Raw genomic sequence first — 20964 nt, 5'->3', positions numbered from 1 at the left:
TGGAATCAAATTGAATTCATTCATAAAATGATTTTGAAATTTAAATATGGCTTGGGATGGTGTCATTTTTTACGCAGCAATTACGTGCTTGTTTGGCTGATGGCAAGAAAATTAGCTGTGCTGTAATAGTTATTTATACAACCGAGTGATAAATGCTTTTTTAGGCATTAGATGTGTAGATTGTCACTCGAGGCCGCAGGCAGTAAAGGCAATGGAAAGTCCTACTTTTCGTCACTTGTTGCGAAAATAGATTTTTACATATTGTCAGAACTACTACTTCGAAAGCTTGTGTTTAATGACGTGAAAAATCTTTAAAAAAAGGATCCAGCTTGTCTCAAAATAGAGGAGTTTCAAGACTCTTTCCGGAAGTGAGGTTTACCTGTTATATTCCACACGATGTACTGGGTAAAAGAGTGCATTGCAGAACCAGTAAAATAAATAGATCTCTCTTACCAGAGAGATTGAAATTTTATTCAAGTGAAACTTCTCAAGAGAATGCTCGAGGAAATCAAAATTATTGACCACACTTCCTCACAAAATCAAAGAATCCTGTCACATCTTCACGCATCCAAAGTTAATGTTAGAAATCTGTGGGAAATGTCAGTTATCACCCATTGCCCCCATCTACTCGGCGCAACTGCGTTCTAAACTTTTAAAATATTTTTTATTTACAAATTCGAGTCAACTAACGTCAAGATAGATAGTTCGTCTTCTTGCCAGCCATCTGTCATTGATAGTCACAAAAATAATCGGTGGTATCTTGTGAGCGGGGTCTTTTATCGGAAAATATTGGCTAAAATAAATGAAGTCATAGATTTCACATCTGATGAAAAGTAGTAACAGAATAATTGTTATGTTGCTGAAGCGCTTGTCGTTTGATGTAAAAGTTTAAGATTTTTTCGATGCTGGAAGTAAGCTCTAGAAAGACATACTATTGATATTCAATAAGAAAAACTCGAATCACGGTATGCTGTTTGATTGAAATTCCCTAGCAATAACAGCAACTCTAGCTACTGCTTCAAAAAACGTAAAATATGTGGTTCTTGTCATAAAAATAAATTTAATTCCGTCGAAATTGTAGCCTCCTAACATACAAAAAAAAACGTTTTACGAAAAGAAATGCTACACAGAAATTAATCATAACCAAATATCGAATATCTAAAAACAAATTTGTTGTTTTTTTGCTTTGAATGAATTTTCTTAGAAATACGTTAGAAAAATGGTGCTATGTTGATATTACATCGAAACGTCGTATATTAGATGCACCGAAGTTAAACATAAATTTTGTATTTATTAATGGAATACCTCACAGTAACATTCGACCGAAAAAAAAAAAAATCCAAAATTTGTCATAAAATATTAAATTACAAAATAAGTATTGAAAGGAACATTTTCGTATTTCAAACGACGAGTTTCAGCTGATAAGAAAAATGAAAAATATCCAAATGCAACAACGAGTGTAAATAGTTTCGCTTTACCTATGGCACTTCCTGCATTATTTCAGTGAGATAATTTGGACAATTTACTTCTAGATCGTTACGACAACAGGCAAAATGTTAGCCTTCTACATCCTATATCTGTTTAATGAAAAGTCGGATGAACATGCGTCGAGCACTTCGTTATAAGGCCCTGAACCGATGATTCCAGTTTTCCTCTATTTCGAACGTTACGTTGTCGGATTTTTCTTGGGATCAAGCTTCTCATCCTTTAGTTTTTGGTGGGTTGAAGACTTGGCAGTGCCTGCCTATCTGTCATCTGTGTATTCATCATCTGATTTGTCGAATGAAATTTTGAGTAGATTTAATTTGCGGATGATTGATGATGCCATTACAGCATTCCTACGATTTTATTCCAGATGATGATGAAATGAGAAAGGTGCAACGAAACTGGGACCTACCGGTGATTAGGAGCAGTTTTAGCGAGATGTTAGATTCTAGTGAACCTATTACTCGTGATAGACTACTTGCGTCATCTACCAAAGAATCTTCAAAATGACTGCAGGTTGTCCCATCGAGTCGACTAGGTTTACTATTAGAAAACAATGCTGCAAGAATTGCTGTTGGTCTTCGTTTAGGGTCCCAGTTGTGTGAAGAGTACAAGTGTAATTGTAGTACTGTGGTTAAGAAGGACGTTTGGCATGGTTTATCGTGCAAATTAAAGATAGGGATTATTGCTAAACACGATTCTGTCAATAATGTTTTTGGTCATGCATTTTCCTTTGTGAAAAATGTCAAAAGTGAATATAGAAAAATCCATATAGACAGACAGGCTGCAGACAAGAAATTGTTCAGAGGGATTCTTTTGAAAAACAGCCTACCGAAATCGGACGCATTTTCCAGTGGACTTTTTTATATGTGCCTAGAAAGAACTTCGACCCTAGAACCCAAAACCACTTTCAAAAAAATTCTTCGAAGCTTTTGTGACTGGTGAAAGGTGATCAAAAACCGAAAACTTGCACTTTTCTTACCAAAATTTCTCCGGGTACACGAGCCGTACATGGTCTTGTGGGGTGTCATCAGAAAGGTAATCACATGTACTATTGAGCCGAATAGATACTCATTGGTTTTAAAATTAATCCACACTGAAATATGTGCAGTTGAAGTTTTCAACCGAAAACTTGCACTTTTCTTACCAATATTTCTCCAGTTACACGAGCCGTACATGGTGGTGTGGGGTATCATTTGAAAGGTAATTTTATGTGCTTTTGGGTCTTATGGGGTTTGGATGCATATGCGATGAAATATGGGCACTTAAACATTTCAACTTCTCATATTTCATCGCATATGCATCCAAACCCCATAAGACCCTATTTGGCCCAAAAGCACATTAAATTACCTTTCAAATGATACCCCACACCACCATGTACGGCTCGTGTAACTAGAATCCTTTCTTTCTCCTGTTGTATTGAAATAAACAAATGGTAAACAAAAACTGACTTCTTTGCGTTATTGATCAGCCCCAGGCAATACAACGGGAAAAAAAGGATTCTGAATTTCCGCTGATCAGCAATACAAATATCGAAAATCATTAGTGTAACTAGAGAAATATTGGTAGGAAACTTCAACTGCACATATTTCAGTGTGGATGAGTTTTAAGACCAATGAGTCTCTATTCGGCTCAATAGTACATGTGATTACCTTTCTAATGACACCCCACACGACCCTGTACGGCTCGTGTACCTGGAGAAATTTTGGTAAGAAAAGTGCAAATTTTCGGCTTTCGATCACCTTTCACAAGCCATAAAAGCTTCGAAGAATTTTTTGAGAGTGGTTTTGGCTTCTAGGGTCGAAGTCCTTTCTAGGTACCTATAAAAAGTTCCACTAGAAAACACGCCCGATTTCGGTAGGCTGTTTTTCAAAATAATCCCTCTCAAGATTCTACAAATATTTCCTTTCTATTCAGGAACCCCATTACAAGATTTACCGACCTCCAGCAACATATCGTGACATAACGGGTCATAGTTCATTATATTATCACATAAAACTATTAGATTTTAAAGGCACATCGATTTTTAAAAGATTCAAAAGTAGAACGTTATTGTTATCCTAATCTTCATCTGTTATCGATAACGCAACGGCAAGAGAAATAAAAGATGAGCTCTTGCTAACGTGATCTTATATAACAGCAAAACGCTTGTTAAAAGGAATGAAGTAAAAGATCTCGTATCATATACATTTAGACGAAACGAAGTAATAGATTTGATAATTGTTGATATGCTTACCGTCTTCAGATGAACAATATGTGCTCAATTTCAAAAGCTCAAAACATTTCTTTCAATACAGTTTCAATATATTCACAATAAAGTCATAAGAAGCAACCAATTGGGAAGACAGTACGAACAACAATAGCCCTGGGAGTTCTAAGGCGTATAACAGATTAACGTTGAATAAAATGTGAAGCTTAGTACAATACAAAAAAAACGTTTTATAAATATTTGTGGATGTATCACAGCTGTGTATTGACGCAGTTTTTCGGCAACAGACTAGAACTTTATTAAAAGTACAAATGAGACTAATCAACTATAATTAAATATCGAAAATTAACACAAATTTACTTCTCAAATTACAAAAACGGTTGTTTTGTCTCGAGCTATTTTTCGATAACTCAAAAACTCTTTGGTCGTATCCATTTCACGGTCAAGTTAACACCACCCGATAATAAGAATGACACGATAGAGGAAAAGTTTTTGATTTTTAGCCCCGTACGAAGTACGAAGGGGCTTATAGGATTACGATGCCGTGTGTAATTGATGGAATTCGAAGCAGACGGTAAGGGCAAAGTGTTTGCCTATGTTCATAGATGACGAATCCGCAATAAAAATTTGGGCCGTCTGTCCGTCTGTCACGTCGATATCTTGAGTAAATCAAATCCGATTTCAAAAGTTTTTTTTCCCTGAAAGATAGTCGAAATAGTGAGGCTAAGTTCGAAGATGGGCATATTCGGGTCGGCCCTTCGTGAGTTAGGGCCACCTAAGTGATTTAAGGTCTTTTGGTGATATTTATGGCAAAATAAACGATGGAAATCGGGTGTGTGGACCATGAGTTAGGGCCTTAGAAGTGAAAAGCTACTAGGGCCCTATGTGTATTTTACATAGAACTCAAGTAAATTTCATTCGTTTTTCGTAATTTTTGTGTCATTTGGAAGGTAATCAAAGGCCGAATAGAATGTTGTTGAAAAAAAAAATTAAATTTGGGTCCTCGGACTAAGGCCGCTACTAGGGCCCTATGCGTATTCTACATACAACTCGAGTAAATTTCATCCGTTTTTCGTAATTTTTGTTTCATTTGGAAGGTAATCAAAGGCCGAATAGAATGTTGTTGAAAAAAAATTAAATTTGGGTCCTCGGAGTAAGGCCGTTACTAGGGCCCTATGTGTATTTTACATATAACTCGAGCAAATTTCATCCGTTTTCCGTATTTTTTGTTTCATTTGGAAGGTAATCAAAGGCCGAATAGAATGTAGTTGAAAAAAAAATTGGATCCTCGGACTGAGGCCGATACTAGGCCCTATGTGTATTTATACTCAATAAATTAAAATTTTAGGGCTATTTGAAATTTTTGTTTTATTTGAAAGGAACGTCGTACGGGGCTTCGTAATTGCGCTATGCGCAATTTCTAAGATGTACACATTACATAATAATTTTACTTGAACTACTTTAACCGGCGCATAGGCTTACGGTCAAAGTAGGGTGACAGACGCACTAGGGTCACGTACGCAATAGATATACGGGTTTGTACGGGGCTCAGTCGCAGCAAACGCTCCGACTGTTCTGATGGCTCGTTTCTTTTATGTCCCTTAAATTATTCATCACGACATCATGATGTGCATTATTCCAAAATCTTTTAAAGTTTCTGTAAATTTTAGAATCGAAAGAAATTTTTGGAATTCGATGAAAATTCCGTAAACTGCAGCATGAATTTGCTTCAGGTGTTTTTCAGCTGATCTACACATACAATCAAAACTATTTATGCTTGTTAGTTGTAGTGGTAGTAGCAAAACCGTATAAAGACGTGAAATCAGTTTTGATTGTTTGTGTGTGAAAAACAGCTGAAGCAAATTAATGGTGAAATTTCACTGTCTCTAACTATACTTCACAATCTTAAAAATTCTAAAGCTTTCTAGAATTTTTAAAGTATTTTATTTTTGTAGAATTTGTAGAAATTGCTAGGGAAATCGACCTACAATTCCTAGAAAATTCTAAGAAATTCTAAAATTTTCTAGAAGTTTTAAAAAAAATCTGTAGAAAAGACTCCAGGTGTATGGTGTATACTGCGAAGACTACACTGGAACAACAATATTTTTGATGAAACATAGATTCAGATCAGATAATGCCATTAATATTTCGTTAAGTATGACTATTTTCTATATAAAAGTGGGATATGAAGCATTTTTGGACTTTTTTGTGGCTGTTCAATATTTATTTTCAATAAAATGGTTATCTGAAGTGTGCTAAACTAAAGTAAAGAGTTACTTGATATATCCACATATCCACATTGGTTACGTAGACTACGATTTTCGATTGCTGGAAAATAGTCGAAATATATGCATAAAACGTTCGAAATTTTAATTCGTAGTGTACTTAACCAACGTGGATATATCAAGTAACTCTTTATTTTAGTTTACTTTACTTTAAATAACACTTTTATTGAAAATAAATATTGAATAGCCACAAAAAGGTCCACAAATGCTTCACATCCCACTTTTATACAGAAAATAGTCCAAATAGATCGAAATTTGGGTTCCAAGAGTATAAGAACAACGTGAATACATTGAAAAATTCTTTATTTTAGTTGATCTCACTCTTGTCAGCAATAAATAATGAATAGCCGCACAAAAAAGCGAAAAACAAACGAAAGAAAGAGATAAAATTTCATCGACTTGGGGTGGACTTCCGCTAATGTCGCTCCAACCCTTTGCAGTGAAACTTATCCAAGGATGTTTTTACATGTTATGGTACTACAGAGGCTGGGCTCTCTCACAATACATACCATGTCTCGGACTTATGTCACTGCAGCCGGTTAGGGACTTGGGAAAATCACCTATTTTTCACCTAAAATGATTGATATCACCAACAGGTCAACATGGACCTGGTGGTGTGTATACTCAAAATATGCGTCTCTTCAAGGCCTACAAGCCTAGCTAAAATTCCCAAAATTGTTTTACTCAACTAATCACGAGAAAACGATTTTGGGCTCCTTTTGGCAGACCCTTACTTCATGACCTCGAGCGTCGACAACAAAATATATGACACCAAACGTAGTATCACGTTTTGCTCGCAACAGTTCAACGAATCGAATGAGCTAACAGCATTAATCTCAGAGTCACAATTTTTATTTTAAGGCCCGTCATTAGGAAATGACAGGACAGTTTCCCGAAAATGTATGCAAAAATTTATCACAAAAAATCACCGAAAAAATTCAAAGAAGCTCACCTCTGATACTTTCCATTGTATTCGGGCATAGTCTCTTTAGGTCGCCAAGGCATATTTGAACACTAAGACACTTTTTACTCGATGCAAAAACAAAAAGTTTTTTTTGTCGCAACAAAAACACAGAAAATATTTCGACACAACTGTGACACTCCGCTACTATAAGTACTGGAATGAATGTTTGCTGTGTTCACTTTGGCGGTAAAATATCTTCATTCAAAAAAGTGTCGGACATATTATAAAAATCATGAAACAGTTGACAAAGGGTAGCGTATACAGTTAATAATGCTCATCGACCATTTTTTTAAAGGTTTACGAGAGCTCAGCGGACATTCTTTCAACGATGGGAGAGCATTTATTAAAAATTAAGCCTATCGTAAGACTGCGCTGAGCGTAAATAAATGTTCGTTGCTCTTTAGTAAGCTAAGAATACTTCGCGAAGTCTAATTATGCCACCTCTTTGAATAAAAATATCGGCTGAGGTCGAATAATCCTCCGCTGAGCTCTAATAATTCTTCGCTGAGCTTTAACAAACCTCCGCTGAGCTCTAATAATTCTCCGCTAGGCTTCAGGAAGTGTTCGTTAGGCCTAAGGAAGTTTCAGGAAGGCTTAATGGAGCTAATCGGACACTCAGCGGAGATCTGCCAAAGCTAAGTGGAGTCTTATTAAATCATAGCAACAATTATTAGGTATCCGCTGATGCTTATTGAGTGTTCGCTTAGCTTCATTGCCTTACTACTATGTGCTAAGGTCTGACGGACTCTTACTGAAGCCTAGCGGAGAATTATTAGAGCTCATTAGAGGTTTGTCAAAGCTCAGCGGAGAATTATTAGAGCTCAGCGGAGGTTTGTTAAAGCTCAGCGGACAATTATTCGACCTCAGCCGATATTTTTATTCAAAGAGTTGGCATAATTAGACTCAGCGAAGTCTTGTTAGCTTACTAAGGAAGTGGGAGAGGTTACAATTTTAATAAATGTCTACCATCGTTGAAGGGTCGGACACTTTTTTGAATGAAAATATTTTACCGCCGAAGTGAACACAGCAAACATTCATTCCAGTACTTATAGTAGCGGAGTGTCACAGTTGTGTCGAAATATTTTCTGTGTTTTTGTCGCGACAAAACAAAAAAAAACTTTTTGTTTTTTCATCGAGTAAAAAGTGTTTTAGTGTTCAAATATGCCTTGGCGACCTAAAGAGACTATGCCCGAATACAATGGAAAGCATAAGAGGTGAGTTTCTTTGAATTTTTTCGCTGAATTTTTGTGATAAAATTTTCCATACATTTTCGGGAAACTGTCCTGTCATTTCCCAATGACGGGCCTTAATATAAGTTTTATGATAGGAAACTTCAATTAATTAATGTTCCCGATGGATAGGGCACCGATAAACTAGAGCACTTTTGTAATATTTTCTTTTGATGAATTCAAGTAGTACCAAATCGTTTGAAATGAATTAACAGTAACAGGTTTCTAAATAATTAACTTGAATAAAATATCAAGTTACTCTTCAAGAGATTTGACTTTTTCTATCTGCATTTTTTCCCAAAAGCGGATGGTAATGAATACCGAATCATTTATGTATATTCTGCCTTTTCGATGGAGCAATTACAAAACGTAGCAATTGAAATTGTATGTCTATTTCCTTACCAACAATGCCACATTGTCGTGTTTGTAATATCTTTCGAATAAAAATGGAATAAAAAAAACGGTTTTTGAGTCTTATTCAAACAACAATGCGAAATGAAATTATCTTTTTTTTGTTCGTCTGAAGCGGAGGTGGAATTTTTTCTGGTATTTATTGTCTGTGTGGAGTTAATAATATGGTTAGACGGTTACATGAATTGTTGATTACACGGATTTATGACTGAATTAACTGATATTACATTACTCGGATAAAAATTTACTTTACTTGATTTGCTTTGACATATTCAACGGAAAACATATAGACAGTAGATACATTATTTACACTGTATACCCAGCCCGGGTGAGATCTTTAGTCATACAACAACATTTTCTTTTCTAATATAAAGTCAGACGGTCGTTCATCAACAACGAAATAATTGCAGACCTTGTTACACCTCTATGAATCTTAATCTCTTTGACGCTTAACAACTACTCAATCAATTTTCATTTTTACATAATAAAGCCCCGACCATACAATTGACTTATGTCACCGCGCAGTGTTGTTAATTCAACGTGCTATTAATTTGAGTCGATTATTATGCAAATGTAGCGCTCTTTTCAGTCCATTATTGCGAATTATCACACCAGTGTAACAAATTAATTAAAATCGGTTGATCGTGATTTGATGCTGTGTAGAACGTTTGAGACATGTTTATTTTGTAATTGTTTTTCGCAGACAACTGTGAAATTGACTTAAATTCGGTTCAATTTGTGGAGTGATTTCTTGATCGTGGACTTGATTTGAAAGTCGAATTGGTTGTTTTGGTTGTTCTGGACGTTGAATCATACGATACATAAAATCATTGGCATACAAGATCTAATTGGCTGGGCTCAAAGAGTAGAACAGTTACGATAATTTCTATCTTTTTATCACTCCAGTGCTACCCTTCGATGAGGTGGTTAAGTCAGGAAAACCTATCGTAAAGCTAGTGGCTTTAGGTTTTTTTTTTTTGGTAGAGCTTTAGGTAGTGTTTAGTTGATTATTGGCATTATTGCCATATAATGTAACTTTCCCGCACCTCTTTGCTGTACTTTTTCTTTTATTTTTCAGTTATCGTATATCCACTCGACCTTGACCTTGACCTTGACCTTGCACATTTCGAATAGGACCCTGTGGTCTTTCCGGAAGAGCTTGAACGTTGAATCACTCACAGTGGAATGACCCACTTGGATCCCCCTTTTTGCCCTCCTTGTTCAATACTTTGTTACTCTGTGTGTACATCGTATCGATGTATTGAACAGCGCCGGACCGCCATCCGAAATGTGTTAAACTTAAGACTAACAACAATCACCGTCGCCGGACTAAGTGACTGGACTAGCTACTTTTGCATATATCATTCATAGGCTTGCAATACAGTCCGACACAATATAATGCCGCAAGGAAAATTTACCTGTTACCTGCTTTGTCATCCCACTGCATTCATTAAATTACCTGTATTCGTCCAGTTACCTGAGTCCGTTTATAAAGCCGACTGTTCTAGCCAACGACGGGCCTACGGGTACGGTAATAACAACGTTCGTAGACCCGAAGATTGGCAGCAGGGAGATGAACCGCTCGCCGGAGCCTTTGCTCGAGATGATTCTTACGTAGGGTCGAGGGGTCAGTTTTCATACAATATACATGTTAGAAAGATCATTCCTCCTTCCACAAAACATCCGTCAGCATCTCGCTTCGTATACCATACCGTAGCAATCTCAGCGTTTAGCATTGTGCAGTTCACTCATTTTGCATCGCATTGTCACGGCGCCAAAGACCGACTCAACCGGCTATTCACGCAGCACTCACGCTCACACTTCACATTATTCACACACGGGACAGTTCCAGCTAACTTTAAATCGTACTCACATCCCTCGGAAACAATTTTCACCCCAAATAAACCGAGAAATTCACAAAAATTGCGGAGCGAAAAGAAAAACACGACCGTCCATTTTCACCGCACACTTTTCCTTCCTTATCGTATATCCACTCGACCAACTCTTTCCGCTTTTAACTATCCCTTGCCCTTTGTACTTTCATTAGTTATTTCAACTGTATGTGTAATCATTCACCCAGTTCTTTGAGTTCTTTTGTGTATGACATCCCACGCAACTAAGTCAGTTAAAACTGTACTAAACTTTGTTGGATCTTTTCAACTTACTCGGTTTACATGAAAAGGATTTGACAGTTTTACATTTCTACTTGCACGCTCTTTTGATTTAGAAAAGCTCCTACATGTCCAAATAACGGATTCTAATAAACTCTTTTCATACGAACCTCCACTTAAATTTGTTCTGTTCTGGGAGCGCTGAATGAAACATTCAACACACCTAATAAAACAGTTCAGATGAGCACTCTATAGATAAAATTGTGCTTGAAATTTTGAGACTGTTTCCCTTAGTGAAGTGAACTCAATTACACAGCAATACCATTTCAACGTTGACTGGTCGATTCAACAGCTTGATTCAATGTTTTCATAAACAGCTATGTAAGGTTTGCCTTTCAATCCACCAGTTTTTTGATTGAATAAATCAGGAACTGGTGAACTTAAACGCCCACGCAAAACGAGTAAAATGTATACATAAAGTCTCGGTGTGCCCATAATTCAATCGAAAATACTAAAAGCCACACTTTCATTACCATAAAACAAGAACGTCAATAATAATAAGTTTCCTCTTGCATAAACAGATCGCCGAATAAAATTGAAACAATAAATTTCTCCAGATTACACTGATGCCACTGATTTAATGACTCTCAATCATACTTATCGTCACTGAATATAATCGAGAGAGAGACAACAACAAAAATCGTGGGCACAAATCCATTTACTGTAAACAAAAACACAAAAACAAAACATTAAAAAAAACGAAATTAATGCGGGCGGATATTGTACGTACACTGCATGTACTCCAGACATCATCAGAGCGAGTCCCAATGATATTACGGATAATTTATATAAATATTAGTTTCTTCATTTTATTACATTGTGAATGGGGTACAGCTCGTTTAATTTTGATTTTGAGAACATGATTTTCTCACTGGCTGTTGGCAGTAAAGTTCATGAAGTGGAACTGATGAATATTGTTTATGTCTCGGTTAGTTTTCGTAGACGAATGTTAAAGTTTAAACACACAAAATATCTGTACTGTTCTTTCGTGCTAATTATCTAGACAAACAGAATCGATAAGGATCGCTTCTATCGAATATACGGGTAATGTTACTGCATTCAAGTTCGAGTCATTCATTTAGCAAAACCAATAGATTCATTCCTAACACCATTCTAAATTTAATAGGAAACCTAAAACCATTGTTAGCTCTTTTCTTTTCGCTTGGAGCGCCCACATACCTCTGGCTTATTACATTTCTAATAAGATGTCGAATCTATAACCGCGACCCAGAATTCCCAGCACATATGCATTACATACAAAAAAAAAAAATCCGTGTACCAGTCCACCAACATTGTTAGCACTCCGAACATTTTTCGAAAACTAAAAGTTAATTGACAACGGAATGGATCATGTTTGACATCATTAACATTTCCTGATAAATGTTGAAAGAGAGAAAAAAAAAATAAGAAAACCACCGGCTTGTAATGGACAATAAAGTTTATAACACACAAGCAGAAATGATGGGAGAAAAAGGAAACTTTCTGGCATCCCACCACAATCGTCGCCGTCGACGGCTGATGTTCATTATGGTATTAAACATTTTGCAACAATGGTGATCGGATTATTGTCTGAATATTATTCTCTCAGTGTGTGACAAAAGCGAGTTGCGGTAAATAGATGCACATGGCTTGGCTATGTGAAATTGAATTTTTATCGGCGAAGAAACAATGTTTAACATGCTATAAGAGACATGTATACTCCCAGCTGATTATTCAACAGCGAGATTCACATTAAAATTTTGCTGAAAAAGTTGCTTTCATATGTGCTCACACGAGATGTGAATGGATGGAAATGCAATAAATATTATGCTGTTGGCAGTGGAAAGAAGGAAGGCATAACGTTAGCATCATTGTGACATATTTTGACACCTCTAACTCCATTGTCACAGCATCGCAAAATAAGATGACAGAGTGAAACTTTACTCTTCATTAGACTTGTAGGAACTAAACACCACCAGAACGTAATGTGCGGAAATAATGTGAAAACCGCTGAAAGTATTACGTTCAACTTTAGCCAATGATTTGACTTCTGCTGACATACATTTATTAATTTCCAATAATTAAGCGAATTAGTTTGGGTCATGCACCTACATATTCTGTTTAAAATAACAAAGCGTGTAGTGCATAAATCGATACGACAATTACACCCCGCGGTATCGTATGTTGTTACCGTTAATTGGTTTATTTTATGTGTATATCATCAACATTGGTGTGTGTCATTGACAATATACGCAGCACGTGTAAATCCTTCATTATGTTTTCAATTGGAAATACATTTTGCATGTGCGTGAAACATAGGATGCACGATGAAGTACAGATCTTACATGGCTTACACTGTAAGCCTTACAGGGATTTGAGAGTTGTTGTGATTTGTAAATGATTCCTCAGAAAATTTGTTTAGCAAATGAAAATCAAGACTTTTAATTTTAGTATGGAATCAATTCTTCTTCTTTAACCTGTTTGTATCCACTGCTGGATGTAGGCCTCCCCTAAATTTTTCCATGTTGTACGATCCATTGCCACTTGTTGCCAGTTCGTGTGTCCATATGTACATTTGATGTATTTCTTTATTCCGTTTGTCCATCTCTCTTGTGGTCTTCCGACAGGTCTTGTTGTGGGGGGTCTCCAGTCCATGATGGCTTTGGTCCAACGGTCATCTGTCCTTCTTGCAATATGTCCTGCCCAACTCCACTTTAGAGACGCAATTCTTTCCATGACATCAACGACTTTTGTTTGTTGGCGAATCCATTGGTTTGTCATTTTGTCTCTGAGTGTAATTCCAAGCATACTTCGTTCCATGGCTCTTTGTGCCACTCTCAACTTTGGAATCAATTACAAACCACAATAACTCCCCAATCAGAAAACATGTCGAATTTCACTTTTCTCTGCCTTTAAGAATTTGTACGATTTTTTTTTATTCTAAAAAATTACCGAAATTCCTAAGGACTATGTATCAGACTTCCAGCAAGCCATAAAGAATTGCGAAAAAACTTTATTTGAGATATCCAATGGATTTACGTACAATTCTCAGAACAGGTCAGGTCAACCTGAATTTTATCTACATTCACCTGAAAACTGTTATCTAGATTTACCTGAAACCTTTTAACCTGAAACCTGATTTAGGATTTCAGGTCAACTTGAAACCTGACCTGACCGGGGTCATTAAATTCCCGAAAATGGCAAAAAATTTAATTCCCCTAAAATAGACCCTGAGTCAAAAACCTTCCCAAAGGTTACACAATCAATAAAATTTATCCGCTACACTACGAATGAAAATTTAGTTTTGTGCAAAAGTTGCGAAAATATTATACCTAGAGGGTAATCGGGTAGGTCGAACGAAGAAGGACACCATTTTGTAAAGTTTATTTTTATGCCTCCACTATTCAGGCATTTAAGCTTAAAACCGCCTAATTACGGCCCTGGTTAATAGCAACCAATTTCAGAGAAAAAATGTATGCACATCTACACATTGTAAACCGTTTCGTCAATGACAGAAACCAGATCCTGTCTCTTGTACATAGTGCAGACAGTCGTTGCGCTTTAAACTTACTCTATAATCCATAATCGTCCTGTCCGTTAAATTCTGGATAAAAGAAATTCTTTTTGTGAGCTTTTTCACTGTTCTACAAAGTTCATTTTTATTGCTGTCGCTGTTGATTACACGAAAATTAATGACTGCATTCCGGCATTTTTATACTCGTACCATTTTGGTCATATTCGGTCTTTCTTTTTGAAATATTTTAACTAATGAGTTATGCATTCATCGAGACCTTTTTTTGTCTCATCAAAAGTAACTTACTTAAGCTTTTATTAATACCTTCATCAAACAAGCAGCATAACGGTTGATGTGCGTCTACATGTTTGTTGTCTTTTTTCACTTTCGTCTATAGCTAACACTTAAGTAAATAGTAATTCTTTATCAGTTCATTAATCTTTAATTTGTATTCTATACATAAGTTTGCTCTTGAATGGAATATTCTCTTTTCTGTTTCACTTATAATGTGGTAGTGTAGACGAAGAGTGGAGGCTTCGACATACAAAAGGTACGAAGAGGTTCTTGTATATGAGTGTCACTGTTAGAAAAGTTAATTCTTAGAACGTGACATATCAAGAGCTGGCGCCTGAATTTGTTCCGAAGATCATTCTAATATTTTCATTGGGAGAGGATTCACAAATCGTTTGTTCAATGAATCATGTGAACAATTGAAACTAAAAATTAAATTTTGCAACTTTCGAACATAAAATGTGAGTTTACCGTTCAATTTAACCATTAAAGGACCATCAAAGTTTCTACCCAACTTTATTCATTGTTGGTCTTTCGTTTAACGTCGATCTATTGGAATCGTCTCGCATACCTTACGAACAATCGAAAATTCAAAAAAAAGTCAAAATTCAAGGCGTATGCTTGATATGCAATCTATTCAATTCATTTCTTCTGTCAAATATTCTGGAAATGCGTTGTGAGAGAGTAAACATAGACTATAGACTGTTATGATCAGAGCGAGAAAACCGAAGACTAGTTATTATAACTTGCCTTGGGGTACTTGTCAAAGTATTTGCTTCTCTTTCAACGGGGTACGTTGAGAGCGAGAGGACAGAAGACCAGTTTATTTTAACTTGCCTTGGGGTACTTGTCAAAATATCTTCTTCTCTTTCATCATAACACTCTGTTATGATCAGAGCGAGAAAACCGAAGACTAGTTAATTATAACTTGCCTTGTGACACTTCTCAAAATATTGGCTTCTCTTTCAACATGTTACGATGCGAGCGAGACGACCGAAGATCAGTTTATTATAACTTGCCTTGGGGTACTTGTCAAAGTTCTTTCTCTCTCATTATAATAATCTATTGTCTTAACAAAGGACATTCAGTAATTTATAGAGTGTTATGATCAAAGAGAAAGAGATATTTTAACAAGTACCCCAAGGCAAATCGAAATAAACTGGTCTTCTGTCCTCTCGCTCTCAACGTACCACGTTGAAAGAGAAGCAAATACTTTGACAAGTACCCCAAGGTAAGTTATAATAACTAGTCTTCTGTTTTCTCGCTCTGTTCATAACAGTGTATTGGGAATCAAAACGACTTTCAATTGTTTCTGAATCTGGCAATTTATTAACATCAACATTTCAACATGGACAATTTGGAAAACATGGTCTAATTATAGTTGGCGAAACAAGTCTCAAGTGCTAGTAAATGCTCAGATCGATTTAAGCTAAAGTTATCATAATTACCGTTTGCGCACAAATTTCCGATCATATACAGCGTGTACAGATTCGTTGCATTATCGATAATAGTACGATCTAGCGCATTCAACTCATTATTAGCCATATTCAACGTTCTCAATGATGTCACAGATCCAAAACTATTTCCGCGCACACTCTCTAAACGATTGTTCCACAAATTGAGGTAGGACAAGTTTGGCATTGGATCGAAAACATTATCTGGCAGGTCCACGATTCCGTTATCGTTCAATGAAAGATACACCAAATTCTGTAGACCTTCGAACGAATCCTCGTTGAGTTGCGTGATTTTTGCACTGTTTATGGTTAACGATGTGAGACTGTTGAGGCCACGAAAAGCGTTGCCGTTGATGGAACCGATGGGATTTTCGCTGATGTCAAGTGTGGTTATATGCGACAGATCTGGAAACGAAGTGTCGTTCAATGCAGTTAAATTGTTGCCATACAAATACAAATTCCGAAGATTTGGTAATTGTGAAAATGATCCAATTGGAATGTTGGTGATTCGGTTGAAGGTCAGTGTAAGATACATCAATTCTGTCAATCCACTGAAGCTGTTCTCTAACGATTCGATTCTATTCCCCTGTAAAAACAATTCATACAAACGAGAATTGCTGACAAACCATTCGGCATTGATTTCTGTAATGTTGGCATCGCCTATGTAGAGTACACCAAGATTTTCAAGCGGACGAAATAGAAGAGTTGGTATATGTTGATAGGGATTGTTACCGATCGATAAAAATCGTAAATTCAGTAGATTTGCGAACACATTTGCCGGTAACGTTGTGAGTAAATTCCTTTCCAACACAAGGCTTATCAATCCGGGAAGTTTAGAGAAAGCATTCGTTGAGACATAGTTGATTTTATTGCCAGTCAAATTGATCTGATTGACATTGGTACAGTGATCAAACGAGATGTCGTTGATTGTTGTCAAGCCAATTTCATACAATTCCATCCTTTTGAGATTCGGGAAAGTCGCACAAATGATATTTGGTATAATTGACGTTACACCACCAGCTCGATACGTAAGTTCAACGTCGGCGTTCGTATATCCGACAAGATGCTCACCACTGATTTCGGTGAAATCGTTCAAGCCATTCGGATTATCGATAGTTATCCCACACGTGTAAAGCACCTCGTTTGCAGTCTCAAAGAGGAAATAGTCACAGTGTAACGGGTCCTGCTGTTGTGCAGTCACAACAAATAAAAGTGAAAAAATCAGAAACCAACTTCTCATTATAAAGTGTAAAATTTTACTAAATTGAAGGTACCTTGTTAAAAGGCGTTTTCGTTTGTTTATTTACTGTTTTTCAGTCGTATCATTTTGCTTCAAGTGCAAGAATTATCTTAAATGGCTCAGACATTGATAATTGGAACACATATTCAAATTGATTAGATATTTATAGATTGAAAATAATAGTTAAGTCGACAATAAATTTGTTAAAGCGCGACAGTGGAAAACCTGGCAGGAGTAATTCATTCTCCGAATGTCAAAGTAAAAGTTTTCCTTTAACTTTCATAAAAATGAACCGGAATCACGATTGTAACATGGTTCATGCTATTCCTTTAAATAGACTCTTGTGTGTTCTTCATCCTTGGTTTCTCTTACGATCAAAAATACAGTTTTATATGCCGATAATGTAAGTTCTAAATCTTTGGAAGTCCAAGACAAGCTTCAAAGCTTAAGGAAAAATCATAAAAAACTCTATGGAATTCCTTGAAAATCCTGGAATAACAGTAAAAAAATCCACTTGAAGCCAAAGAAAATCCTCAGATGATTTTATTTAAGACAGTAAGAATCCCGATTACAAAAAAGCAAACAAATTTTGATCAAAACTTTATTCAATTGGTTCCTTTTACACGATAAAAACCTATGACTTTGTCCACGTTATCGCCTCCTCTTCCGTTTGTTTCCATGAAATTGTTCCACCTGTTTGTTGTGCCAACGTCGCAGTCGCCGTCTGAATTCCCTCTGCTTGACGCTTTGACGAGCTTATAAAAGAGTCGATTATAGAACTTCCTGTCCTTGGCATGGCACTCCTCAAAATGACTTTTTAACTGGTCCTCCCAGTAAAGGTGATGACCGATAACATTTCCGAAACACAACAAACACCGGTAGCGATTCGATCTTTTAGGGTCACAATTTTCACCGTTCATTGTATTTGAGATTTGTAGTCACAAAATTTCTATTTCAGTCAAACTTGGTGCTTTGTCTCACCCTTGTATCGAATGTTTTTTTCTTCTGAATATCACACGACTTTTCACCACAAAGGACTGAAATCAACTGGCTGACACTGAGCGAATGTAACCCTATTTATATGCATACCGACGGATTCGTCTACCCTGAAGTCATTAAGGAATTTCCACTTCCAATAATGTCATTAGCATACAAACTTTGTGTTTGGATGTGGAACAGGTTAGGGATATTTGATAATGGTCGCTGTTGACCGAAACTCAGGTAAAGGTAATGGTTAGGTGCAATTTAAACGGTTTTTGCCATCCAAACACAAATTAGCATTCGATTTAATTATGCCGAAAAGGCCTCGATAACTGTTGTCGTACGAAGATGTCATTAACCCTAATGACGGAAAATTCCATTTTTTGACATTTAAGGAAGGAAAATTCCAGTTGGTCTGTCGAAGCATACGAGCAATCTCATTAACTACGTACGTTGGCAAGAAAGGCGAATTGAATTTCGACGTAATATCCGACGAGGAATGACTCACATTAGAACAATCGCTCGACCGTCATCGGCCCTAAATGAATTTGTTTTACTTGCTTCGGAAGACCTTTGCGCCCGTCATTGAAACGCTAGTCTTGCTGGATCGCCTGCTGTATTTGCGAGACATCGCCAATTTATTCCTAGCGAAACTGTTCGACCCGGTTGTGTCGTCAAGATGCTTTGCCCAGAAAACTCAAATAAAACAGGTAGCCAACCGTTTAATGTACGACTTGATTTGCAAATTTAAAAAAAGTTCCTTCCTATCTCTTTGCCTCACACACGGCAATCACACTGACTCTCGCCCGCGCACACTGCAATCAATTAATTCGACTTGAACTTATCCTCAATCATTGAGGCCCAATGTCATTGATGCGACACTTTATTTCCGGGGCGCTCTCCTTTTGCAGTGTGATCAGAATTTCGTCGAACGTCTTCTTGACCATGGCAAGTTCAGTGTGACTTTTGATGGCGATCAAACGTTCGACCAAAATCAGCACACTTTCAGTGCTTCCTTCTTCATTCCGGTATGGGGTATGCCTGCCAGAAAAGCAATGAACTGAAGCAAATTTTATAACATATTTGGTTGGGTTAACTTAGTTAGTTAACTTAGTTAACTTAGGTTGGTTTCACTTAGAATTACGTTAGAGTGTTTGGGAAAAAGGTAAAGAATGTCGTACCTCATCTGATTTAATGAACGTGGAACGAATAGAGCGAATGGAGCACAGCCTATGAAAAAGAAAAAACTTCTTTGGGATCCCTTTATCGTTCTTTTGGATGTAAGAGACGAAAGTATTTCAATTTACCAGTGGAATTATAATCATTATCAAATACAATTATAAAATCAACAAAACGTTTTCCGGGCATGTGATGGAATAATGTTCAGCGATACATTATAATTTAGTGCCTTAACAGCACACCAATAAAATGTTTCGACGATCTTCCGAGTCCCTCATAAAATTGATAAGATAAATTCGACTGCAGTGCATTTGGTTTGTATATATTAAAGATTAAGCGTCTTGTAATTACAATTAAACATTCTACACAAGAAATACATTTTCATAGTTTGTTTAAAGTTCGGTAATTGAAAAAAAATTTGACTTAAAAAAAACTATCGAGAGCGAGAAAAATAAAATCATTTCCAGTGCAATGACATTGAATCGCATAGAAGTTATAGTTTATTTACATTAAGTACAAAAACAACATGTTCGGCTTAGTAGAATGTTTACGATTTTATAACAAGATTGAATAAATAAAGCTATGTTAACCACAAAATGATACCGCAACCGTATAATCCAGTCAGTTAGTTAGAATATGCTCCATTTAATTTATTAAAATTAATTATTTTACCACTTTAGTCAAACCTCAACCTAGTGCAACGTGTCGCATTTCAGGCTGTTTAAGATACTCAACGAGTATTCCGCTAGAGTTAAACGCTAGATACATTAGGTGGATGGAAAAATGTTCATCAGCACAGCACTCTAGCTCCAAGCATTAACACTCAAATGTTGGATTTGAAATTTTGAGTCTATTTTACGCATAGTACATGTACAAAGTTGCATGTATTGTAACTTCCGGTCTCTACAAAAGAAACGCAGAGTCTACTTATGACTTGATTACACTCTACATTTTTGCACTATAGTAGTATTTCATCAGTCACACTCCGATAGAGTAGAACGGACGGCTAGTAAATCAATCTATCGAACATAAATGAAATTGAAATTGAAATGAAATTATTCAGCGAACCGAAGTAGCAGATTCGCAATTATCATATATTGACGATGTGCTAAATATCTCGGCTATTAAATACCGAGAAAATCCAAATCAAAGTCAAAGTCAAAGTGAATGTATTGGTCTTGATCCCAAAGGACGAATTTAATTTAAATAGAAAATTGTTATAGAAAAGCCCGCCTTACCAGAGACAGCTCTAATTTTCTTATTTTCAACTTGTTTGGCACGACAGAAAAAAAAATATTTTGAAATTCTATTCGTCATTTTGACACCAATTCGGATTTTCTAAGATGTGTGCTGGCCGAGACACACTTTAGACCAGAACCTGTTTATAAGAATGTCAAGAAATTTTCAAGACTTTTTAAGAATATCTGAGAATTTCAAGAATTTTTAAACTTCAGAGAGATCAGAGATTTAATTCTAGAAATCACACCCTGACCTCGTCCTGACCCTTCTGTGGCTCAATAATAACAGTCGTAGAACAAATGCTCAATAATAACAGTCGTAGAACAAATGTTT

At 36.4% G+C, this 20964-nt stretch overlaps 2 protein-coding genes across 2 annotated transcripts in view; both read right to left on the bottom strand.

The window, feature by feature from the left end:
* LOC119076436 (coiled-coil domain-containing protein AGAP005037) overlaps window positions 1-20964 on the bottom strand; it is a 170102-nt gene that overhangs the window by 146761 nt on the left and 2377 nt on the right. The window lies entirely within an intron of this gene.
* Window positions 15853-17219, bottom strand: LOC119076439 (leucine-rich repeat-containing protein 15-like). Its single transcript, XM_037183203.1, has one exon. It carries the CDS (start codon window positions 16948-16950, stop codon window positions 15910-15912), a length of 1041 nt encoding a protein of 346 aa, XP_037039098.1. The 5' UTR covers window positions 16951-17219; the 3' UTR covers window positions 15853-15909.

The sequence above is a fragment of the Bradysia coprophila genome, unplaced genomic scaffold (genome assembly GCF_014529535.1).
Source record: "Bradysia coprophila strain Holo2 unplaced genomic scaffold, BU_Bcop_v1 contig_232, whole genome shotgun sequence".
Lineage (NCBI taxonomy): Eukaryota > Metazoa > Arthropoda > Insecta > Diptera > Sciaridae > Bradysia > Bradysia coprophila.
The sequence above is the reverse complement of the archived record's forward strand: the minus strand, read 5'-3'. Positions and strand labels throughout refer to the sequence as shown.